Source organism: Miniopterus natalensis, chromosome 3, assembly GCF_054644295.1.
Source record: "Miniopterus natalensis isolate mMinNat1 chromosome 3, mMinNat1.hap1, whole genome shotgun sequence".
NCBI classification, from domain to species: Eukaryota; Metazoa; Chordata; class Mammalia; order Chiroptera; family Miniopteridae; genus Miniopterus; species Miniopterus natalensis.
The window spans coordinates 27,747,465-27,773,338 of NC_142083.1; the positions used below are offsets into that span (position 1 = coordinate 27,747,465).

The 25,874-nt window shown below is 51.4% G+C and overlaps 1 protein-coding gene across 1 annotated transcript in view; it reads left to right on the forward strand.

Moving 5' to 3' along the window:
• The first annotated feature begins 8,755 nt into the window (after positions 1-8,755).
• LPCAT1 (lysophosphatidylcholine acyltransferase 1) overlaps positions 8,756-25,874 on the forward strand; it is a 42,651-nt gene continuing 25,532 nt past the window's right edge. Inside the window, exon 1 of the mRNA XM_087815358.1 lies at positions 8,756-8,890. Coding sequence (XP_087671484.1) covers positions 8,756-8,890 — 135 coding nt within the window. The remainder of the gene's footprint in view (positions 8,891-25,874) is intronic.

Below are 25,874 nucleotides of genomic sequence, written 5' to 3' on the forward strand. Positions count from 1 at the left end.
CCTTGATCCTGATCTCCTACAATGTCCCAGAGTTTTGCTGGGCTCCAGAACCACGGAGGAGACGAATAGGAAGGCTCTGGGGGTGTTGGACCACCAAGGGGGTGGGAGACCCTCCTGAAGGGATTTAAAAGGGCTGTCTAAATCAATTGCAATATGCAAAAATCAATACCACATCTCCTCAGGCTTTGCTTTTTCAGGCCAAGCATCCCAGCAGTATGTACATTCATTTGGATTAAGTTCACTTGTAAGTAGTGACAGAAAAATCCAAAATAATAACAACGTAAATGAGGCAGACATTTACTTCTTCCTCATATTCGTGAAGGCCAGAGGCAGCCGGGCCAGGGCTGGGAGCATTCTCCATTCCTACTCTCTGGTTGTTCTGCTGGCGTGGCTTCCATTTCCAAGGTCGTCTCATAGCCCAAAATGGATGCTGTAGCTCCAGCCATTACATTCACCTTCTAGCTAACAGGCAGGGACCCTCCCCTTAAGGGCACTTCCCATTAATTCCACAAATCTTGTGCTTGTGTTAAATTTGGGGCCAAGATGTAATCACATGACCATAGCTAGCTGCCAGAATGTAATCACATGACCATTTGCTGCCAGAATGTAACCATATGACCATAGGCCCACTGTTGGCCAGGCAACTGACCCCTCCTCACAGGGAATCTTGCTTTCAGGAATTTTCCCTCCTGCCACAAAATGAGGTCTCTGTCTTTGCAACTTTGCAAATATAATTCGACACATTATTTCTCAAAACCAACTGGAAAGGATTACTATAAGCATTTTTTTCATAAACGATCACGCTTTTGAGAATAATTGTTTTCATATCTGTGCTTTTTGACATTTTAGGAAGCAAAATTACATGCAAACATTTGTTGTGCAAGCCCAAAGTGTGAAGAAAGTTGTACTCAAATACCAAGAAATTGCTTCCATGCCTCTGAATTTCAAAAATATTTTTAGTTTGCATAAAGGTTCACAGAAAAAATATATCAAGGAAAATAAAACAGATGACACAGCTAAGGGAGACCCTGCTTGGATGACGCATTTTTAAATCACTCAGGGCCCTTTAACCCTGTGTTTCCATGGTGGCTACAGATTGCCAGCTGTGCTCTTAGCATTACTACCTTACGTGTTTTAAATGCTGACCTGCGTATTAAATAAGAGTTGAAATTTATAAATAAAATATAAAATAATGTCAAGGATTTAGATTCTTATTTGATGTTAAATATTGTGTATTTGAAGAAAATGGTTTTATCTGGAGTCAAGTGCTATAAAACTAGGACCTCTCTCTGGAAGGCCACCTGCAGAAATAATGACCACAGGCAAGGTCCATTGGGAAATCCTGACACTGAGCAAAAAGAAAGACTCTGGTCCTTCACTGGTGCTGGCTGCAATCCTGGCCAGTTTCTTGGGCCTCAATTTTCCTGTCTGTAAAATGGCCCTACAGTAAGGAAGGAGGGAAGGGAAAGGGATGCTGGGGAGGGGAGCCGAGGAGGGCCAAGGAAGAAGCCCTGGAGAAGGCATGTTCAGGAGTGGACAAAGTGTGGAGGAACCACTGGCCAAGACAGGGGAGGGTGAGCAGGAGGGAAGCAAGGTTACTGTGGCATCTGGGAGGCTGGGGAGAAAGGCTTTGGACCCCTGGATCGGAGCAGAGTGAGGAGAGTGACCTCATGAGGGAGGAAAGCCTGGCGTGGCAGGTTCAGGGCCACAGGGAGAAGTTCCCCATGCAGGTGGCCGCTGCGCCACGTGCTATGAGGTGTCTTTTCTGTGCCTGTGACCACAGCACTGCAACCTGTAGACGCTTCTGGGTCTGCCTCAGGGAGCCAGAGAAGCCGTCCTGGTGGCGCTCACCGAACCAGGCGCAGTGTGACGCTGTGCAGCTTGTCTACAGCGGGTGTCGCTGTGAAGTGTCAGGAAGCTACATGGAACTGGATGCCTGTAATGGGGACATTTAACAGGCAGAGTCCTCACCTCTACCAGGTGTAGGAAGGAGAAGAGGCCCTAAAAGCAACCTTATCTCTCTAGGACAGCCCTGGACCCTGGGGGACCCTGGAGGGAGAGGCTGGCCTGCATCTGGGCTCCTGGCAGCCTGTGCCCACGGACAGGTGACATGAGCTCCAGCCAGGACCACTCACGAAATACCAAGATACCCACATTTACTTTAAGGAACTGTGTAATGTAAATCCCTCAGTGTATATAAACAGTATTTTCTTTGTGTTTCTTTGTTTGAGTTTCACCTTAAAACTAAGCTGAGTGCACAGAAAATCACTTTCTTTACTGTGTGCCGCATAAAACCTGCCGATTGTCACTCTTCTGTATAACTTTCAACAGGCTAACACACTATCAACATGGTATTTTGACATGTTTAAGTCCTAAAATAGGTAATTTTTTTTTTCTTTTCTCCAAATTGCATCAGTGTTGAGTTGAATAAGAACGCGGAGTGGGGTATATTTATGGCCCCTCAATTTTGTTTTTCCTTAGAAACACATCACCCACACAGTCCTGTTGCCCATGTTGCAATCATTCACTGAAGCGCAGTGGAACCTTGGGGAAGTCACAGACATGGCAGCCCCTGTCCCCATGCTCACTGGGAACACTGCAGCCTGGACACCCCCTCCTCAGAGCCTCTGAAGATGATGGACAGCCAGTGACTTGAGCAGCTGAGCTTCCCACAAGGGCATTGCTGAATTGGGGTCCAAGTCCTTCCCCCTGGTTCCTGTAATAGTGACTTCATTTGCAGATGTGATTAGGTGAGACCTCTAGATGACATCCAATGACTGATGTCCTTATAAGAGAAGGGAGAGGGAGACTGGAGACCCACAGTCACCACCCTAAACCTATTACTGAGATTGAATTTAAGTTAAAAACTCTCCCAGAAAGAAGACTGCTGCTGCACCCCCAGATGACTTCATGGGAAATTCTACCAAACATTTAAAGAAGAAATAATGCCAATCAAACAAAAAAGCTCTTCCAGAAATTTCAGGACAAGAGGATAACCCCATTCCATAAGGCTAACATTGCTCTGATATCCACCAGATGTAGACATAAGAAGGAAAAAAAAACTGTCAAGCAATAACCCTCATAAATACAGATGCAAATATTCTTTGAAATGTTTGCAAGTAGAATACAGCACTGTTACGGGATAATACATCAGGCCCAGGCAGGAAAGCTGGGGATGCCTGCTCAGCACTTCCGTTCAAAAGCTTCCTCAAGATTCTCACCAGTAAAACCAGGCAAGAAATAAAAGGCATCCGATTAGAAAGGAAGAACTAAAACTGTCTTTATTTGCAGACAGCATGATTTTCTACCTAGAAAATATAGAATCTATGAGAAAACTACTAGAACCTGCAAAAGAATCTAGTAAAGTTTCAGGACGCAAAATCTATATATTAATAAATCATATTTCTAATACTAGCCATGAACAATGAAACATGAACTTTTAAAAAAGTACATGTACAGTAGCACCGAAAAATTAACTAGTGATAAATTTGACATAAGATTTGCACTGAAAGCTATAAAACATTGCTGAGAGAGTTAAAGAAAACCTAAGTAAACTGAGAGATATGCAATGTTCATCCAAAGACTCAATATTGTTAAGATGTTATTTCTCTCAAAATTGATGCATGGAGCCAACATAATCCCAATCAAAATCGCAGAGGAATTTTTTCTGTGGAAAATCAGAAACTGATTCTAAAATTCCAGTGGAAATGGAAAGGACCTGTAATAGCTGGAACAATTTTCAAAAAGAAAAACTGAGTTTAGTTTGACAAACTAAAGCAACGCTACCTGATTTCAAGACACACTACAACCCTAGAGCAATCAAGATGGTGTAGAATTGACATCAAAATGGGTAAACAGACCAACAAGGCAGGACAGATGTTCCAGAGGTAGAAACACATATATGTGGCCAGTTTGAGTTTTGACAAAGGTGCAGAGGCAATTCTGTAGGGAAAGAACAGTCTTTACAACACATGGTGGAACAGTTGTATATCCACATGCAAAAAACGAAACAGCCTTGTAGCTATACCTCACTTCATATAAAAATTAGCTCACAAAGATTATAGACCTGAATGCAAAATATGAAATTATAAAGTTTCTTGAAGAAACCAGGAGAAAATATTTGTGACCTTGATTTAAACAAGGCCTTTTTAGATAGAACACTGAAAACACAATTCATTTAAAAATGGTTATATTAAAAAACAACCATGGAAGGCAGAACTAAAATAAATATCATGCATGTGGGCACTGATCCAGAAAAACGAAGTTGGTTTAAGATTAGGGTAGCAACAATTTCATTCAACATATAACAGGACCACAGAGACAAACTATAGGATAGATTTTTGATAAAATGACAAGAACTCACAGCAAATGAGGAATGGAAGGGAACTCCCTGACCCTTATTGAGGTATCTGTGAAAAACCTACAGCAAACAGCATGACCTCACACTTCCCCCATAGTCTGTCTTTGTGCAACGTCACCAGTAGTACTCTTCCATCTGAGCCACGAACACTTAGAAAAAGTAATAAAAACAGTAAGAGTCCTTTACTTTACCACTGCAAAATTACAATGTATCCAGGACTTAATCTAATAAAGATGTGGACTCTGTAGAAAATTTTTAAATGCTCTCAAAGAACTTAAAAGAAGAACCTAAATATATGAAAAAATAACCATGTTGGTAAAAAATACTTCTTAAAATTGCAAAGTATTATATATCCTGTAGGAAACATGTTTTTTCTTTTCTGTATTTCTAATGCTTTGACGTCTAGGGGCCTTGCTGACCCCTGATTGCCTCTCCTGGGGCTGCCTGCCTGGGAGCACACTTTTCAAATGCAAACCAACCAATTCAGACCCAACCCCCACTCTCTCCTCTATCAGGAGCTCACACTGGAGGCCACAGGCCCCTGCCCTAATCACCTCAGTGCAGATACCAGACAATCTGGGGCAGCTCCTACACCCTGAGCTCACTGAAATTATTCAAAGCAGCCAATCCTACGCCTGTTTACTCTTCCTGGCCTGCTCCCTCTGTGGAAAGCACAATAAAGGGTTTTGCCCATGTTTCCCCTTCACTCTCTGCCCCCCGACCTACCTTGGTATTTCCCCCTGTAGCCCCAAGTCGCCATATGCCTCTTGTTTCTAGGAAGCTGTGAGTAAAACTTCCTTGATGATAGTCAACCCCCATCTGTGTGTCTTACCACACCTGATTACACCAAACTCCAGGTACCCTGCAACACATTCTTACTAAAGCACTCTACACATTTAATGCAACTCACAACAAAACTTCCAGTAAAAACTTTAAAAAATATATATATCTTTATTGATTTCAGAGAGAGGAAAGGAGAGGGAGAGATATAAACATCAATGATGAGAGATTCATTGATCGGCTGCCTCCTGCACACCCCCGACTGGGGATCGAGCCCACAACCTGGGCATGTGGCCTGACTGGCGAATTGAACCCCGATAGCCTGGATCCTAGGTCAACGCTCAACCACTGAGCCACCCCCGGTCAGGCCCAGTAAGAACTTTAAGCAACTGGACAAACTGATTCTATAATTTGGATGGATAACAAATTCTATGAATCACAAGAATGAACCCTACAGGTTACTAAGGCCCATTATTTCTAAGGTATAGAAGTGAAAACAGTGTGGTGCCAGCACAGGAACAAATAAACCAATGGAATGAAATAGAGCACCTAGAAATAGCTTTATAAATACTTCTATTCATGTCCTCAGTGGAGCCACAAGTGGGAGAGAGACTGATAAATGGTTGTGAGAATATTGGGTCGACACGTAGAGGGGGGAAAAATCTTTAGACAGATTAAAAATAACCATGAAAGACAGAACTAAAAATAAATATTAGAAGAAAATGAAGGAGAATATCTTCCTTTCCTGTAAATAACTCTAAAATCTGACAAACACACCACAAATCCCCAACCCCATAGCAACCAGCAGGCACCTGTGTCCTCAGTTCATCTGGAGGATGGGAAACAGTTTTCTCTCAATTTCCCGGCTTAAAAGAGAAAAAAAGCAGGGCGCCACAGGGACTGAGCATGGCCAGCAGCTCCTGAGCTCCCAGTGTCTGCATTCCAGAAGGTTCCTGGAGAGCCATGGGAGACTCACCTTAGTAGTTAAAGGGCCTGTCTGGTGGTTTTTCCAAAACTGAGAAACTAAGTCGCAGAGATAAATTGAAGTCTATTCCCCTCTCCTGACAGAAACGGCTTATAACCCCACATCCAAGACCAACTTCTCCTCATCAAGCTGCCAGAGCCCTCTGGGACTTCTGGAACATTCCATCACAGTGTTAAAACTGAAGCCTCAGAGTGAAACAACCAGCACCAACCACCCAACCTCCCTGCCTGTGCCATTCTCCCCACGACCCCACCTCCCAGGCCCCACCTCTAGCTCAGCCTCCAAGAGTTAACTGACTTCCTCACACACGAAGGGCCTTTGCCCACAGCTGGTAGCCCACCCTGTTAGCTGTCTCCTTTCCAGCTACAGCAGGAAGGGTCCCAACCCGTGGTCCCAACCCATCGTTTTCCCTGATGATGTATCCTCTGGGCTCAGATGGGGCATCACTGGGTTTTCAACTACTCCTGCAAGGCTGGCTCTATGCCTTCACCTAGGAGCAGGTCCTGAAAGTACCCTCCCTAAAGCAAAGGTCCTAGGTCTGCCCCCTCCCTGCCCCCTCCTGCATCTCCATCTGTACCCCTCCCTCCTGCCCCCCTTCCTCCTTCACCAGGTAGCTTTCCAGAAAGAGGCTCCTGGAGTCCCCACTCTGCCCACCACGTGGCTCATTGCAGGGTGGGCTCCACTGCCATCTACTCCAACTGGACAGCCTTTAAGTTGTATTCTGGCCATTCCTCCTGAGGATGCATCTCCTGGTATCACCCTTCTGAGCCCCTTACTCCACCTTGCTCCCCTGGCAACCTTTGGCCCTCGATGGCCTCCCAGGACCCACCACCGCTCTGTTTGCTGTGAATGGGTGGAGCACCCTCCCCCTCTCTCGGTCCTCTCCCTCTCTCCCCTCCCTGTGCCTTGCCTTTCAAACTGCCCCACCGGCCTTCCCAGCTGGGCTCTCGTGCCTGAGGTCAGAGCAATTACCAACGGAATCCCTGAAGATCAGCAGAATGCCGAGGGAAACAGTGCCTGCCAGGGTCCACCAGCAAATAATGCCACCCAGTCCCCAGGGCCTTCATGTCGTCATAGCACACGGTGCACTAGCTGCCTTTCACAGATGTGCCCACCAAGGTGCCAGAAGAGCTCACTTGCCCAGGTCAGGCATAGTGCTCTGAAGCCTGTTGGACCCAGCCTTGATCTTGCCTTGGCGTTGCTGTGAGGATGCCAGGGGAACCACTGGCCTCTCTTTTGGTCCCAGTTCTCTCCTTCCATCAGAACACAGAAGGGGCCCAGCATGGTGGTATTCACGTGTTAGAGGCGAGGGTTTCAGCTGGGTTATCAGAGGGTCAGTCACTCCCTGGCAGTGCCCAGGAAGGGATGGGGCTCGGAGCTGTGCAGGTCACAGAAGCCCCAGCGAGGACTGAAGCCTAGAGCAAGGCAGGAGGAGCTGGGGCTCCTCTCCATGACGTCAGATGCCCAGGTGCGCACAGAGGGGCTGCTGGACCGAGTCCCAGCCGTCCTCCCTCACCCCTCACCCCCCACCCACCGCCCACCACCCGATGCTCCTCAGTCTCCTGACCGTGGGGCCACAAGGAGTGGCCGGCACAGAGAGCTAGCTGTTCTCACTACAAAAGGTTTGAGGTGAACGTTTGAAATTTATAAATTTTGAACATGTCACTTTTGCCCTAGTTAATACTGTGCCATAAATTAGGGATCCCCCAAATGTCTCCCGGTCACCCAGAGGAATCCCATGAACCAGAGTAATTAGGGAGCGAGCATCTGGGTCCCAGGCAGCAAACGCCTCCTGCCTGGTCCCCCGTCTGGGGGGGTCTCGTGCTCTGAGTGGGCACGGCGTCTGGGGTGGGGCTCCCCTCACGGCCAGGATTGGCACGGACCACGGAGAGCGCAGGGAGACCCTTCTCCCCCAAATCCGCCTTCCAGGAACCCCTCCTGAGCCTCTGCGAGGACGAGGCAGAGGGAAGAGCAGAGAGAGCCGAGGGCGCGGGCCCTGCTCCTCCTGGGCCTCAAGATCTGATCGGCGGGGCGGCCTCGCACCCCGCCCGGGTGTGGGGGGGCCTCCACAGCCAGAGCCCAGGGGAGCGCGCGCGCTGACCGGGTCCCCGGTGGGTCGGGGCTGCAACCACGGGCGCACCGCGGCCGAGCTCCGAGCCCCCGAAGGGGCGACGCGGCGGCCTCTCCCCGCTGGGGACCGGACCCCCTCTTCTCCCGGGACCGGGACGGCCGGCGGGGCCCTGTGGTCCGGCCAGACGGGCGCTGCTCCGGCCACTACCGAGGCTCTCCTCGCGCCCCGCGCTAGCCCCTCACGACCCCCGCGGACCCCGCGCCGCACAAAAGCTACCCCGAGTCCGCGGGAGCCGGGCGGGGCTGCGGCCGCCGCGCCTCGCCTCGCCAAGGTGGGCGGGGCTTGAGAGGAAGCCCCGCCCCGGCCCCGCCCCCGCCGGCGCCCCCCGCCCACGTCACGCCGCTGCCCCTCCCGCGCCTGCGCGGCCGCTCACCCGGCCCGCTCCAGGCGCCGCGCATCCTCGTCCCGCGCCGCGCTCCGCGCTCGGCTCCGCTCCGCGTCCCGCTCCGCGCCCGGCCCGCCCGGCTCCCCGGCTCCCCTCGCGGAGGGCGGCGCGGCCATGAGGCTGCGGGGACGCGGTCCCCGGGATGCCCCCGCCTCCAGCGCGGGGGCCGGCGACGCGCGGCGGCTGGCGCCCCCGGGGCGGAACCCCTTCGTGCACGAGCTGCGCCTCAGCGCCCTGCAGAAGGCCCAGGTGGGTGCCCGCCGCCCCGCGCCCGGGCCTGGCCGCGCCGGGGGCAGGGGCGCGCGGCGGGGAGGGGTGTGGGGAGGGGTCCTCCGGCGCGGCCCAGCCGGGCTGCGGCCCCTCAGGGCCCCTGCGGCCCCCGCACTGCCCTGCGGCCCGCACCCCGCCGGCCGAGTCCCCGCCGCCCTCACCCCATCCCTGGTCTCCCTACTTTCCCGCCGCCCGTGCCCCAAACTCGGCTCCTCCCCTTTCCCCGGCCCCCCGCACCCCGAACCTGGCCCTGCACCCTCTTTCTCTGATCTCCGCACCCCTTTTCCTGATCTCCGCACCCCTGCCCTGCTTCCCGCCCCATCACCCCCGCTCGGTCCGTGCAGCTCGGTCCCTGGGCCGGTTGTCCAGGGCCGCGGCTCGCAGGCCCTGCGCGGGGCCGGAGTGCACCCTCCTGGATGTGACTGTCCCTTGATGAGCTTCCTGTGTGGGGACCTAGGTGATCATTTGAGTCAGTGCCAGAGATAGTGGGGCGCAGGCTGTATGGGGTCCCCCTGAAGAAGAGCAGCAGGAGAATTCGCGCCTCTGTGCTTGCAAGCTGTGTCCTGGGGAGTGCAAGAGACGCTCCCTGGGGGTTAGTCCATAACCAGGATCGATTGTATTCCCTTCCAGCCTGGGGGGAGCGGGTGCGGCTGGCTTCTACCTGGTTTCGTCTGTGGGGTCCCCTGGTCCTGGCTGAGGGGTGGTGGCTGCAGGAGGCAGTGGGGCCTCCACACTTGCTCCTTTCGCACGGTCTCTGACCTGGTGGAATGGATTCTGGCTGCGTGGGTCCCCAGGCGCTGCCTCTGGTTATGCGGGTGTTTGGGTTTCTGTAAGATCTTTCGCAGGGCAGCCTTTCTTCTCACTCCAGAACCCTACGCAGAAGCAGGAGCAGATTTGGGACTTCAGTGGTTGTCCAGTTGGTGAGGAGTATATTTCCAATTATGACAAAACTTCTGGGCGGGACATTGAGAATTTTTTAAAGTGTAAAGTAATTCATCTGAAATAATGCCAAAGTGAAAATTCTTGAAGTCAGCCTAAAGCTGTCATTTTCCAGGACTCTTGCCTTTTCTTGAAGTGCCTTCTTGGTGGGTTTGGTTGGCATGGGTGGCAGAGGAAACTGGGCAGAGATTGAGAAGAGAATGGAGAGGGTGGTTTCCCTTCTGGAGATAGAGAAGGGCAAGGTTGTCCCCAGTTGGCTCCTGGTCCCTGTCCCTCTGTGTGTCCAGAGCCAGACACCAGTATCTACCTACCATGTGCTCTGCCAGTGCCTCTTTCACTTGGAGCCCCATACTCATTACCTACTAGGTGCTGTGCCCAGCATGCTAGGGGGTTAAGACACAGTCACTTCCTCTGTGCTCCTAAATGGGCTCCCACCCACCAGGCCTGGTGCCCCCCCAACTCCTGTGGTTCAAGGGGTATTCCTCCTCCCACTGCTCTGCTGCTTAGAACCCTCTGAGGTACCCTGGGGACCAAGAGAGCGTTCAGGTGGTTTCCAAGGTCCCTTCTGGGCCCTGCTCCACCCCCAGGCTTTGGCACCAGCTGCCTGAGGGCTCCCTCTCTCATCTTGCCCACTCTCTCCCTGCCTCTCTGCTCCTCCCTCTTGGGGAAATATCACCTCCAGGAAGAAGCTCCCTCTTCCCTGGAGGTTCCCAGAAGGCCACCTCCACATCCCTGTCACATTTGCAGCCCTCTCTCCCCAGCCTGTTCTGTCCCAAACTATGCTCACTGCCCAGGTGGGTGAGGTCCATTGCAGAGACTGGGCTAGTTGTTGAATGAATAAACAAGTGAAAGGGGAAGATGTCAGAGCAGAGTCAGAAATCCCCAGCTCCCCTCCTGCAGGGGTCATAGATTGTAAGTTGGAGGTTTGGAGCAGTGCCTATGGGCTGTTATTCCCTGAGACAGCTTACAGATCCTGGTTTTAGATATTGGCAGGCAGCATTTGGGTGATACTCAGAAAAGGAGCAGGTGGGTGGGATACTTAGTGTACACCTTGTCACAATGCAGAGACCATAGTCAGAATAATCATGTGTGCTTGTAACAAAGTCATCGCTGCTACTCAGATGTCTGCAGTGTGTGGCTGAGGGTGTGTAGCTCCTCAGTGGTCTCCAAGTTCCAAAAGTCCCGCTCAGCAGACATATTTTGCTCTTCATTAAGCAGTGCTCTGTCTGCCAAGCCTTTTACCTTTATCTACTGTATTTTAGGGTAAAGTTTGCACAGAGTGAATTGGACTATCCAAGCAAAGAAAGCCTGTCTCCCAAATCAATAAATAAATGGATCCGGCAATGACTGAGACAGCGAGTGCTCAGAAACGCACCTGATTCTGGTTAAGATAAACCAGTAAGGGCACCTGCATTTACCTGCTAGAATTTGCTGCCAGGAAAGAACCATTGCGTGTCTGGATTAATACCGGTCCATCTGTCATTTAACTGCAGATTTAGCAAGGAGCTTAAACATCTCTTTGGACAGAAAACAACACAGTAAGATTTGAAAACCATGAAAAAGATAATATTGGATAGTCACATGGTGAGTTGTTGCTTCTGAAATCATGAAGCGGTTTTATACCACCTAGATTTTGGGTACTTCCCGCTGAAGCCCGCGGGTGTGAGTGCATCCCACCTCCAGCTCTGAAGTTTCCCCATTTCTGAAGTCCCTGTACCAGTGTCAGTGAGCACTTACTTCCTGGCAGACTAGCTTCCTGTACACTTTGGAACTGAGTCCCGGGAGGGAGGAGGCTGAGGAGCGAACCCCTCCCTGGCCTAATCCCCAGAGAGGATTACCAGGAGGGTTCAGTCCAGGGAGACTCCCACACACCAGACCTGCTGGTTGCAGCCCTTCATGGAATGTACCCAAAAGTGGGTGGTCTTTTTTTAGGAGTCATTAGCCAAATGCCTGAGTTTTGATAAAAAAGCAGCAGCAGGCACCTTGGTTGGTCTCAGTCTGGATCCCAGGTTAGATGTGGCCGTTTTGGAGCAGGGAATCCCACACTTTGTTCCTTTGGGACCACTTGTGGTCTTGGTACCCTGCCCCCTGGCCTCAGTGCTCCTCACCCCACCCCCACGCAGACAGACCAGGCCTGGCATTTCCCTTCTGCTCCACTGACCTGCCAGACTGCTGGGTCCTGCACAGCTCTGCCCTCCACACCCACCCTGCCACCCCTGTATCTGGGTACTCCATGCCTGAGATTCGTAATGAGCAGCTATTTATCCAGCCCCTCCTGTGACCCCAGCTTTCTGCCAGGGGTGTGGGGGAATGGATAAATGGGAGGTGACCCAGCCCAAAGGTGACATTCTTGAGAGGCTTCGGGTAATAGAGACCCCAGGGAAACATGGGACGGAGGATTTCCAGGAGAGTGTGTGTCCCATGTGAGGACAGAGAAGGCCTCGCCCTCCTTGGATGCCCAGGAGGCTGAGACTCCAAGCAGATGCCATGCCCCTTGTCTCCAGCCACCTCTGACCACCTGGGAGTCTGATGGTGATGCTTCTGTCAGCACAGTTGTAGCCCAGTGGGGTCCAGGGAAATTCCCAGTGTCCTTGGGCTGGTCACTCAGTGCAGCCTGGGGGGAGGGAGGTCAGTGGAGGATCAGGTGCCATGTCACTATGTCCCAGGTGAGGAGACGGGCCCAAGTACAATGCTATCCCTGGGTCCTGGACAGTGCTGGCTGCTTAATGCAGATGTCGGACTTCACCTCACAGGGACCCCAGTCCATAGGGCTTTCTCTTCTAACTCACCAATTCTAATTGATGGAAGGGTGCACACGTAAAACTAAACTGTGGCTAATGCTAAGGGTGGGAAGGGAGATTCAGAGTTGAAATAGGTTTGTCTTTCAGTTTGTATACTCTTCTGTCCTGAAATGTGGATTTTTAACGTGTGTATGTTTTATATGTGTGTGTATATATATACATACTCACACACACTATATACACACATATGCAGGAGTATATACACATTCACACACATATATACAGAAGTATATACATACATACTCACACGCACATATACATAAAAGCCATGGTGCAGGAGCTGGGCACCTTGCCCGTCCTGCCAGGTCCTTGGGCATCAGGGCTCTGGGAGGAAACCCCCCCCTGCCCCGCTGATGGAGACCATCTGAGGGGGTGCCCTGGACTTTCCTTCTCAGGCAAGCCTGAGCAAAGCATCTACAAAACCATGTTTCACAGAGTCCTGCCCCTGTCCGCCTGCCCCAAAGACCCAGAGCCTTGCTGGCAGCCCTGCTCCCTGTCTTCCTGTCCCCAGGGCCTTCAGCCAACATAGCAGGACAGCATGCCACCATCCCCAGAGCAGGCTGAAGCCCCCTGAAGCTCCCATGGGTCTGCGGGGGGGGGAGGGCGGGGGGGCAGTTAGGGCAACCTGGCCTTGCCTGAGTTATGTTTCTAACATTCCTAGTGTTCCGTACACTCATAGTCTAGCTGTGAAGTGTAGTATTTTGCAAATGAGCCCAGAGGAAAGCATGTGTTTAGAAATAACATGTTGGAATGTGATTGTAGTGTTTGTCCTTCTAGAGTCCAAGTCACTGTGCAGCCCCTGGGGCCACGTTTTGCAGGATTAAAACTAGTGCCTTGTTTCTATTTTGTTTGTTAGTTTATTTTGTTCATTACATTCCATATATAAGTGAGATCATATGGTACTTGTCTTTCTCTCACCGTCCTATTTCACTTAGCATAATACTCTCCAGTTCCATCCATGCTGTCTCAAAGGGTAAGATTTCCTTTTTTTTTTTTTTTTTTTATAGCCGAATAGTATTCCATTATATAAATGTACCACAGCTTTTCTATCCACTTATAGATACAGAGAACAGACTGACAGCTGTCAGAGGGGAGGGGGTTGGGGGACTGGGTGAAAAAGGTAAAGGGATTAAGCAAAAATTCTCATAGACACAGACAACAGTAGGGTGATTACCAGAGGGAAAGGGGGTGGGGAGGTGGAGGAGGGTAAGGGAGATAAATGGTGACGGAAGGAGACTTGGTTTTGGGTGGTGAACACACAATACAATATATAGATGATGTGTTATAGAATTGTACCCTTGGACCCTATATAATTTTATTAACCAATATTACACCCACTGAAGTCAATAAAATAAAAAAACAACAAACTTATTCCTTGGCATTTTAACCATGTTGCACCCCTGTGAGCTTAGTATTTTAAGTACTGAAATGCTTAAAAGCTGTTTTTACATGGCCACGCGGCAGTTGGCTGCCTGCCTTCCTTCCAGCACACTTTCCTGGGCTCTGTTGCATTTGGTGACAGTCCACAAGCTACCACAGACCATCTTGGACGGAGCTGTTAGCCTCGCCCTGTGTTAGTGCATGCTGCAGGTGGCCCTTTTTCTCTTAAAAGTCATATTTCCATCTTAGAGCCAGAGGAGTGATTTTTCCTAAAAAATTATTTGCCACATAAAACCTTTTTTAAAAAAATTTCACAATTTTAATATTTCAGTTCCCTAGGATGGCGACACAGAGCTGGGCCTCTCCATGCTGTGTCTTACACAGGCCCCCTAAGATCTGGAGAGCGGAGACCAGCATTTGACACCCAGTGGGGCCTGGTGCTCATGGCCTGCCAGGAGCCTGAGCTGCTCACAAATGACCTTGGTGCCCAAGACGGCCAGGAATGCCAACGGGCTAAGGGTCCACTGAGGATCAGGCACTGGCTACCCAGCCTGGGATGGAGGTCTTATATCTTAGCCCATTTACTCTACCAGGCTCCCTCTGGAGGGGGGATAGATGGCTGCCCCACAGAGCAAATAGCAGAATTCCCCACCACTACCAGCTGGCCACCCTACCCCCACACGTCCATCCCATCCTAGCTGAACCTGTGTCTTTCATCTAAGGAACAGTCAGACCAGTCACCTCTATCCTTCCCCACTGTGCTCTGGCCAGGGGACATAGCTCCCGAGCTCCTCTCTACTCCTGCTCTGCTGACTGGCACCAAGGACCCAGTGCCAGGCCCAACCTCACCCAACCAATGTTACTTGTGGGCCAGAGGCTCCTTCAAGCTGGGGAGCAGAGCCCTGATATTCTGGGGTACTCTCTGTATTTGAGGGTGGGGTATAGTAGTAGGTGCCCAGGTTGGGGCTGCCTGCAGTTGGAAGCATTCTCCCCACTGCTGGGAGCCCAGGGCAGCCCAGGACTTCTGGGGAGGGGCCTCCATAATGGGAGATTTAGGACAGGCTGTGACCCAGGCCCTGCTGTCTGGGCAGGTATTTGCTAAACAAACGGAAGCAGCTGGAAATGCTGGATTTCAAGATTCTTGAATTTCAAGATTCTTTTATTCAGACCATGAAATAAGGCCCCTGAAGATAAGGGATCGTCTTGGGCTTCAACTCAGAGCTGAGCTGAGCTGAGCTGGGGTACAGTGTGGTCCCTCAGGCCTGCTGTGTAGGTGGACCTTTACTGCTGGGCTCTCACAGCATCCGTGTCCCTTCCTCTGGTGTGTTGTGGCCTGCACCCCCTCCACCTTTCCTGCCCCTGCTCCCTGTCCCCGTGAGCCAGGTGCATCCCTGGCACGTGATGCATGAAAGCTGCCCTGGAACCCTGACCCTGCCGTCTGTGGGAGGAACCACCAGACTTAAGATAGTTAGAATGTGGGGCCTGAGCACCTAGGGACAGGGACTGGGGTCTTTGCCTCATTTTTCTCACCTGACGCCCCTCTGGGGGCAGGGACCTGCTCTGTCTCGGGATACAGCCAGGGGCCTATAGTGACCCACCTGCCGGATAAGCAGGCCTGTCTGCCCCTGGTGCTTACAGCAGCACTCTAGTTCTGCTGGCCCCTCGAGATGCCACATTGGGGCCACTGGTATTCAGACCCTGTCTCATTTCTGGATATCACTTTCCAGTGGACCAGGATGGGCTCTTCTCTGTGCCTGGCCTGTGCCCTCTCCTCCCCACTACCCTCCACTTCCGAGCTTTTCACCCTCTCATAGGGACATTCTCAAGGATAAGCCAGCATCTCCTAGATTGGCCCTTGCACCCTTGCCCCTCACTTGGCTGCTGTGTGGGGCGCCCTGCCCCATCACCCTGGGCTTCCCATCCAGCCTCTCTCGTCCTGGGCCTCTACACTCCTCTGTGGGACTCACAGCCTCCTGAGTCCATTTCTGCAAGTGGAGCTCCACGTTCTGTGGGCATGTAATTACCGGGCGTCCTGCCCACAGGTGAGGTGCCTTGGGAGTAGGTCAGGTGTTGCTGAGTTCCTATAGCCGCTAAGTAGGGATGTGGAGCCAGCTCCTGCCTCTGGAGCTGAGCCCTGTCCCAGAATGGAAGATCCAGTCCAGGAAGCTTACACTTTCCAGCAGTTCCTGCGCCCCCCCTCTGCAGGCCCCCCACCTGCCTTTTGGTTTACCGTGGAATTTCACATCCAAAATCCCAGGGCCACAGAGACAGACTCAGCTCCAGCCAAGGGGCCCTGAAAACCCAGAGTGATGAGATTTCGTAGAAACTGAGGAGGAGAAGGAGGAGTGAAGACAAGGGAGGGCATGCAGGAGGGACCCCTGAGGATGCTATCATTCTGAGGCAGGTGGAGCATCGTGCCCCATGTGGCTGCCCTACCTGCCTGGCTGGCCCCCTGGCCCCACTATCCCTCCCACAGGCCCAGCCCTGCAGCCCCAGAGCCTTTGCACTAACCTTCCCCTGTGGGAGCCCTCCCATGCTCCCCCTGCACTTCCTCAGTCTTTGCTTGAATCCCACAGGTCATTATAGAGATCTTTCTCAGCTCTCCTGGAGAAAAGATACGCACCCCCCATGCCCATGCCCGTTGTGCCCATCTCACCCGAACACCCATCTTCTGCTCGTGTGTGTTGTTCCTCCTCTCTCCCTAGTCTCTGACCCATGGGTGGTAGCTTTCCCTGGAGACCTGAGTCTGTGGCAGGTGGCTGCTGATGTCCCCAAGGTCCACTTCCCTACCCTCATGTGAAGGCGTTTTTGCTGATGTGTGTCCTTGGGCCTAAAAGCTCTTGAATGAGGCCTGAAAGCTCTGCCTGGCTGCCTCGGGGTTCCCTAGTGCTGTGATACCTTCTCCCTTCACCTGGAGGCCCCGTGATGCCCACTGTGTTGACTGTGGGGTTTATTTCATGCTTCCTTCACCAACTGGACTGTGGACCCCATTGCCTCAGGCTGTCCCCTAGGCCCTGGGGGCAGGGGCCTGCACACCCTGGACCTGAGCTGGGTAGGGTCAGCCGGCACAAAGGCTCAGGCCTTCTGGCTGGACCCCTCAGGCGCTGGCTAAAGGGCAGGCAGGCAAGGACTGTCTGGTGGTGGTGGGCTTCCTTGGGGGGGGTTCCGGTTTGTAGGGTGTCATGTTGAGCGCTCCCTTAGACCCAGAGATGCTGACTCATGAAGGACTGCGTGGATGTCTATTGTTGCCTCAGAAGGCCCACCATCAGCTGCGGTGAGTTGAGTGGTCATTGTGGTCATCCAGGAAGATTGCTTTGCGCCAGACTGCGGGACAGTGTTGTCAACTCAGGGAATTACTGAAAGGCACTTATTTTGCAGAAACCTCCACGTTGGGCAGTGAGTGCTAAGGTTTGAGTCGAGAGCCCTTGAATAGTGGTGATGGGGATGTTGGGGTTGGCTGAGAGTTTGAAGGACAAAAAATAGCTGTTTTAGAAAAGCTACATTTAATTTTAGATTTGAGTGGGACAGCTAAGAAGAAATAGCATATACGTAGCAGTGAGCCTGGGCGCTGGAAGGAGTTCCCCGAGTGCAGGCGCAGGTTATCCCAGCGTTCACACAGGTGGGCAGGGAGCCTCAGTGGGATACAGCTGATACCTAGGGTCAGGAAGACAGTCAACATTAACACTTGTGAGAAAAAGGCAAATGCATCCATGTGAATTTGGGCAAGCCACACAAGCCCAGGTACCCAATACACACAATGTGTTGTCCTCTCTGACATGACCTGCACTCTCTGGCCCCCCAATAGTTATCCCCCCCTTGTTGACACCTTGACTCCCTAGCCACCTTCATGCTTGTCTTTCGTAAAGAGGAAGCTTTTTCATAAGAGCAGTCGTGTGTGTGACAAGATAAAACCAACCCCGACTGTTCAGAACATTGGCGTCTTGTTTTGCTTTTGCTTTCAAGTATCCTAACTATTAGGATCATGTGAAAACTACTGTTTATTCCCTACTGGGTAAGAGTAGGGTTAGGACCAGCAGTGCTTTATATCTGACAAGGGTGTTGTGGTGACGGGAGAACTTTGCGTGGGCAGTTTGCCTAGTTAGCATCTGTGCCACGTCGGGTCCAGGGCTGAACCTCTGAAGCTCTTTCCAGGCTCAGCTCCAGGCTTCAGTGGCCAGTGGAGTTTTCTAAGGAAAGTGCTTGATTGTGCCAGCTAGTGGGACTCCTGTGAGGGTTACTATGCTTTTCCTAAGTTGTTTTTTCTTTAAAAAGAAAAGTAAAATGAGACATCTCTCTTTTCTCACACTGCATCAGGAGAAAGTGGCCCCAGTAGATTTGACTGTTTCTTTGTGGCTCTGCAGTCTGCTTCCTGCCTGGACAGGCTGAGGTGTGGGGACCATAAACTGCCCAGGCATCAGGTGTCAGCTTCCCAGTTTTAGAATATTCTGTCTTTTCTAAACCAGGATTCTCAAAAACAGCTTGCTTTATTTTTTTAAATAAGTAACAGTAAAAAACAAGATTAATTCCCTGGGTAAGGTTTTCCTGTGTATCTCACATTGCCCCGGAGATCTTTCTGTAGAATATATGCATTGCATCTCCAAGTTCCTCATGGCACGAGCTTGGAGGTGGCCAAGACCAGCTTCCCAGGGTGCTGGAGGAGTGCACAGGACCCAGCCCTAGGAACCGTTGCTCCAACAGCTTCTGAACCCTAGTGTGCGCTTTCTTCAGTGGGTGAGCCCTTGTCCCCCCACCCCCAGACTCCAGCTGATCTGCCCTCATTCATAGCTCCTGTCCCAGGAATGCCCCTCCCAGTTTGGGGGAAGGATTGGTGCACCTGGCTGGCTCAATCCCTTCTTGCCTCTCTGGGGGTCCAGAATGGACTGTCCTGTAGACTCAGGGGCTGGGTATATGAATGAGGGTTCCAGGGCCAGCCCTGCAGCGATTTGGGGAAGGGCCCACACTGCAGAGGGTGCTGGGGTGCCTGGTGTGATGGGAGAATGGAGGGAGGCCATTGTGTCTAGCAGAGGTCATGCAGGAGGACCTGAGGTGAGAGGGTGACTCGGCAGCCATACAGAGCTCTGAGCACTAAGGGACGGGGTCTGGCCGTGTGTGGACAGTCAGGGTGGGAGCTGCCATGTTGCACCTTGGAGGAGAGGGGGTCTCAGATTCTGGATTTGTTTTGGAGGCGGAGCCAGTAGGAATTGGTAAGAAAGAGAGGTGGCGAATACGACTGTGAAGTGTGTGTCTGCTGACCAAACTAGACCTGAGGAACGAGTCCCCCTCTCCGCGGGGAAGGCCGGAGAGGAGCAGGCCAGTGGGACTCAGTTTGGGTGGTGGTTGTGCATGGCTGTGGGTTCAGTTATGCTGTTGGCAATACATGTCTGGAGCCTTGGGCGGCAAACCCGGCTGGGTTGTCAACATCAGAGGCATTGTCCCCGTGTCAGGACAGTGTCCAAGGGTGTGAGGTGCATGGAAGAGGGCCTGGGTCCTGGGCCTGGGGCTTTCCCCTCAGGGCACCTCCTTTTTATCTCAGCTATTCCTTGAACCTTGGCTTTTGCTCTGACCAGCTGACCAACCTTGGGAAGCTGCCTGTCCCCCTGTCCAAGCCCATCCACTGTGGGTATCTTCTCTCCAGAACATGGACCACACCCTGCATTCCCTGGCAGGATTGTCCCTGCCTCCCCTTGCAGCAGCCACCCTGCCTATCTGCATCTCACTCAGCTATGCCCTGCCCTTGGTGCACAGGCCACCGTTTTTTGGGGGTGGGGTGGTTAACTGATTGGGGTTGTTGCTTTGTTTCTTGTATTGTTCCTGAACTGCTTCTATGTGGCCTCACAGGACCTTTGTTCTGAGAGGTGTCCCTTGACTGGTGAGCAATTCCCTTTAGTTCCTGCCTGCATGTGGGGACCCTGTGGGCTGGGAGCAGGGTAGGGCCCTGGCCTCTGGCACTTTCCCTGGGTGGCACAGCAGGTCAGCCCCAGCACCTCGGTGCCCTGGGGTCCCATCCTTGTGTTTGTTGTAGCAACCCCATTAATCCAGGCTCCCCCACCCCCAGGTCCCACACCCATTAGTGATTTATCCACTTCCTGGGTGCTCACCTAGGCCTACCATCTTTGAAAAGTGCTTTGTTCAAATGCAGCATATATCTAAGTTGCATAGATATAAGTCCTGTTTGTTTGGTTTCTTACTAAGACAGAAGAAGCTAATTGCCACCTCAGGACCTGACCTCAGTGCCTTGCAATTCATGGCTCCTCCCTCTAGCTGGCCCCTGTGTCTGACTGTCACACTGGTGATCTTCAGCTCACCTGTCCCCTGGTGGCAGCCAGCTCCACTGCCAGCAATGCTGGGATCGACAGCCTCTCCGAGCCCCCACACCCTTGTGAGCAGTTCCTGGGGAGCCAGGTTTGGGCTGCCAGCTGGCAGGTGCACATACACAGACCCTACCTAAGTTCTCACCTGTAGCACCCAGGCTGCAGTGTCACCCTTACAGCTTGTGGGAGACCCACCCTGAGCTGTGGTTGTTCCCATAAATGGCAGGAGGCAGTGGTATGGAGCTGTGGCCACAGAAAATCTGGGGGCTGACGCCTCTGATGGCCCACATTTGTTTGCACGTTTACCCTTCTTACCCACTGACCTCCAAGAATAGCTTGCGGTGACTGAGGGTAGATTGAGCCCTCACCATGTGTGAGCCCAAAGTCTCTCTCTATTTCTATTAACATGATTTTCAGAAACTTTGAGGAAAGAGATAAGCTGTTGGATGTGGCTGCCACTCACATTTTCTGTGGCCAGCAGGCACTGTTTGTGTGGAGGTGCTTATTTTCTTTAATCATGTTGGGGGTGAAGCTTTTAGTGTGTTGTGAGTGCATTGTCACAGTCCTTTGGATGGTGATAATTACTTTTTCCACAGTGAAACACACTGGTGTGGGCATGTACCTTCGGGAGCGTTTTCCTGTAATCCGCCACCACCATGCTGGGGTGATGGGCGCCATTGGCACGCACATCTGAAATGTCCTCTGTCTGTTGTGACGCAGCCCACTGTGTTTTTGGAGCTGCCAGCACCCTCTCCCCTTAGAGCAGTCACACCTCCTCCCCTCGTGCTTTCCTGGCTGCAGGTTTGTTAGAATCTTGCACTGCTGGCTGGGGTCCCTCAGCATGGTTTCACTCCAGTATGCCTGCTTGGAGGGCGCACAGCATTGCAGAGCCCTGGCTGGCCTGTCCGCTCTCGGCAAGGGCGTGTTTCACTGCAGCGACCCAGCCTGGCACTGGGACAGTGTGGTTGGAGACAAAAGGGACCCATGAGCTCTAGAGATCCCCATCTCTTAATGGGCATATCAGTGGTTCCATGTCACTTGTGAAAAATGAGGCCCTTGGACCAACGTGCACCAAGGTGATGCCAGTGGCCTCGGTGGCCTTGGAGGCATTGCTAGGTGAATCTGAGCCAGGCATTGTAGCCACAGGTACTCAGTTAGAGATCCAGACTACTGGGTCAGGTGAGCTCACTGAGAATAGGTGAGTGTTTTACATCTAAAATGAGAATTGTCACTTCATACTTCTTGTCATGGGAAATTTCAGTCATATTCCAAATGTATTAGCTTGGACTGTCCTAACAAAGTACCGCAGATGGCAGCTTAAAGGACAGAATTCATTTCTCCCAGTCCTGGAGGTTGGGTGTCTGAGGTCCAGGTATGGGCAGGCCTGGTCTCTACTGAAGCCTCTTTCCTTGACGTGCAGATGTGCATGTACGTGAGTGTTATTCGCATTATACCCCAGTTTCCAGTAGTTAAGTAACTCAGTCAGGGCTCTAAGTGTAGTGCCTCATAGGATTGTGTTGCAAACCCTCATTTAGCTCACGAGAAGGGTGAAGTCACCTGCACGTGTGAGGCTGACTGGGACTCCTGTTAATGATGGAGGGCTGCAGATCCTAGCACCACCAGCCTTTGCCTTTTCCTTCCCCATCCACAGCATTCTCCCCAACATACCGCTGCTCCTGCCTCTTTTGGGACTGCCCCCCCTATTCCTGGAGCAACAGCCAGTCGTCACCTGGGAGCAAGGCCCTCCCTCTCCAGGGCCCTGTCCCAGTCATACCCAACTACTGCCTGCACAGGTGTCATGTGCCAGGTGCCACCGCACCTTCTTGTGGAGAATGGCTCCTGTGAGAAGGGCTTCAGTGGGAATTGGTCCTGGAGGACCTTCCCCAGGCTGAGGTGTCTATATCGGTGTCCAGCACAGAGCTGGGTCTTATTTGGGGTGTGAACACCTGCCCTCTCTCCTGGGGGGATCATTTCACCTCCCTGCATCTTACTGATGGGGAACAAAGTACTAGGACTCTGCCAAGCCATGGGCTCACCCTCTGGGCTGGCCAAGGAAGGCAGCACAGCTGCCTCGGGAGAAATCGGCATGTCCAGCCTGGTCACTAATGACAGTGCCCTCCGAGTATTGAGCCAAAACTGCCTGGAACATCACAGGGGTTCCATTTTCATCAGATGTTTCTTGTTCTGTGTGTTTCTAGGGACGTCTTTGCCATAACACCTGTCACAACCAGAGTTGTGTACATCCACATGGCTGTCGTAGGTACTCTGGCCGTCTTCTCTGTGGCTCTGAAGTACCAAGTCAGCCTGGACAGGCTGAAGTCCTTGGCCAGTTTGTACCAGGGTCTGGGGGATAGTGAGGATGCAGAAACGCCGGTGGCTGGTCCTGGGATGGACACAGGTGATAGAGCCTGTGAGGTGGGCCAGAAGGTGCAGGAGGACAGGAGGGTCCAACCAGGGGGCAGCCTACTCAGGACAAGTGGCCAGAGCCCACAGAAGATTCTGGAAGCTGCAGCAGACCTTTCAAACCCTGCCCTTCCTGGGGATGGTTTCTGTGTCCTTGGAGGCAAGGCTGAGCCTGACAGAGAACACACAAGCCATGTGCTTGTGCGAGGTGAAGGCAGAGACCTGGGGACCCGGTGGAGCACCGGAGAGTACAGGTGCTCTTGGGCTGGGATGCCAGGAACCCCTACACCCTGTGGGGGTGCAGTTTACACAACACTATGAATATATTTAGTGTGTGTGTATATATGTACACACACACACATCTACACATGTATATATACACACCAGTAGAACTGCTTCCTCTCCATTGTCCACGCAGAGCCAGGTGCTTCATTGGGGGCCTGCGTTATGTCCCTACCCTCCCACACCTCATCTCATTGGAGACTTGTCTGTGTGCTGAGGGTCAGAGCCTGTCCTTTCCTTGCTTGCTGCAAAACTCAGAAACCAGGACTGTGTCCTTCCTGATGCACATGGGAGCAGGAGCACTAATGCATTACCTGAGGTTCACATCTTGTGTCCCATGTGGAATGGCCAGGTGAACCTCATGGCTGCTGGCCAGGCTACAGGAACATGTGTTGCTAATTAACCAAATAACTTGGCCAGCAGCAGTCTGGCCCTGAGTCAGGTGCTGGGCAGGCTCGGGTCCCTTGACCACGTCTCACCAGCTTCTCCCTGTTGGTCCAGACGGAACGGGGCCCTGCCTCCATCCCAGTCCACAAGTCTCAGATGCATGGGGTGGGGTGGAAACTCTGCTCTTTCCGGAACCCCAAGCAATATGGTGTTTTGGACCATGATTTATAGTAGAAACCATTCTGGAAACAGAAAATGCTTGCAGAGCAGGGTGTGGTATAAAAGCCGCATCACCTGAGCATGTAGACTTCTTGAGATTTTCAATTACTGTGCCTGCTCACTTTGTCTGCAGCTCAGATACCAGACAAATGACGGTTTATGGGAACAAATAGTAAACTCTCCAGTAACTTGGTTTCTCTGCAAATTGAGAAGCTCTCGATTTTAACAGCAGAGCCAGTATGCTGAGCTCCTAGCTGGTGCTCCCCAGTGAGGGTGGCCCACGGGGTGGCAAGAAGGGTGCATGTGGGAGTCACATCTGAGGAACAGGAGGGAAGTGTCACCTACAGACTGCCATCTCTTTTCCCTCTGCAACGGAATTATAAAATTATAAAAGGACATAATATTTTAAACTAAGTGTTAAAAATAAAGGAAAGGCTACAAAGTTGTGAGATTAAATTAAAGAGGTACTTAAGAGAAAGTGGTGTGTTGTCAATGTGAATATTGGGAAATAAGATATTTCTGAAAAAGAATGCTGGCTTTGACTGCAAGATGTGAAATAGATGGTTAGCGCAGATGTGGAGTAGAAGAGACTCTGGTAAGAGCCAGAATCAGTATGACTGAACAGGACACAATACAGGCCAAGACTACATCAAGCTGGTTCCATAAGCAGATTAATAAAGTAGGAGAATATCTGTCAATATCGAGTGAAGAGTTTTAGAAAGCACAGATAACATTAACAGTGAGATTGTGGATCGGGAATGATCTAAAGACACAACGAGTGTTATGGCAGCTTCACTCAATTATTGTGAAATCATTCATGCCTGGAAGTTTGGTGAGGGAGGAAGGTCTGAGGACTTCCAGAGATTTCCTCATTGACTGAAATGAAATCAGGAAAAGAGAAATCTTAATAAACAATAGCCTTAGAAACATTGAAACAGCAGTCAGAAGTCTTTGGCGACATTTCTCTAAAGAGTCAGCTGACTGGAATAACATTCCCATAGGATCCACCCAGAGGAAGTAACATGGGAGGACACCTGGGGGTCAGGATCCTGTGATGGCTCAGTTTCAGACGTGATGACTCAGTCTCAGAGGCATGTTCACAGACAGACCCATCGATTCCTTAAAAAAAGAAAACCATTTCACTTCCCAGCACGGTAGCCAAGGTTTTCATGTGAGACAGGCTGTGAACACATCACTAAGGGTGAGTGAGGACAGGCACAGGATTCCACACTGGACTCGGGGCAGACCTGTGACAAAGTCCAGCACCCAGTCACAATTTAAAGCAAAACAAAGTTCTCAGAAAGCCAGGAATGGGAAGGCATGTTCTCGCCAGTAAAAGACATTCGCTAACAGCCTAGAGCCCCGCCCCCCACACTTAGTAGACAGCAGACCTGGTACTGCTGCTCCTGTTCAGACTCAGACTGAAACAGGAACTTCCAACTGGGTTGTTGGTACTCCGCTCCTGAAAGAGGAGGCAAGAAGGGCCATTAAACATTGCCATCATTTGCAAAACATGGTTATCAGATCCGCACTGTCCAACAGGCAGCCATGGCCACAGGTGGCTATTGTGCACTTAAAACAAGACGAGTATAAATTGGGATGCTCTATAAGCATAAAACACTGGATTTCCAAGACATGGAAAATGTGAATTGTCTCATAATGTTTGTATTGATTACATGTGAAGTGGTATTTCAGGTATATTGGGTTAAATAAACTATATTCACTTCATCACCTTTGTATTTTTTTAAAAGTGGCCACTAGAAAATTGAAAATTTCACATGTAGCTTGCATTGTATTAGGTTGGGCCGTGCTGGTCTTGACAAGGAACCCAAAAATCTGCAGAGACCAAAAGAACAGTCAGCATGTGCTCAGTTGTGGGTGACAGACCCAGCAAGGTGAGGCAGAGTGGGGCCGTTCAGGGCAGCCAAGAGCTTGAGACCCCTTGTCTTTTCTGTCTTCTCTACACCAAGCCTACATATTTGAAGCGTGTATAATTGCAGATAATCAAGCACTGCATCTATGGATCATAAAGCCTTTATATGTTTTCAATTCTGTTATCCTTCTGGTCCATTTCTGACCTGCCACCTGCATATCGGTCGGTGCAGAGCCAGAATGTCGCTGTGTACGTCGCTGTGTGCGTTTTGGAAATGCTTGTGTTTTAGCAACAGCCATTCATCCACCGGACTCTCTCTGACTCGACCACTCCGCTGAACCCATGGATCCATCATTCCTGCTCCTACC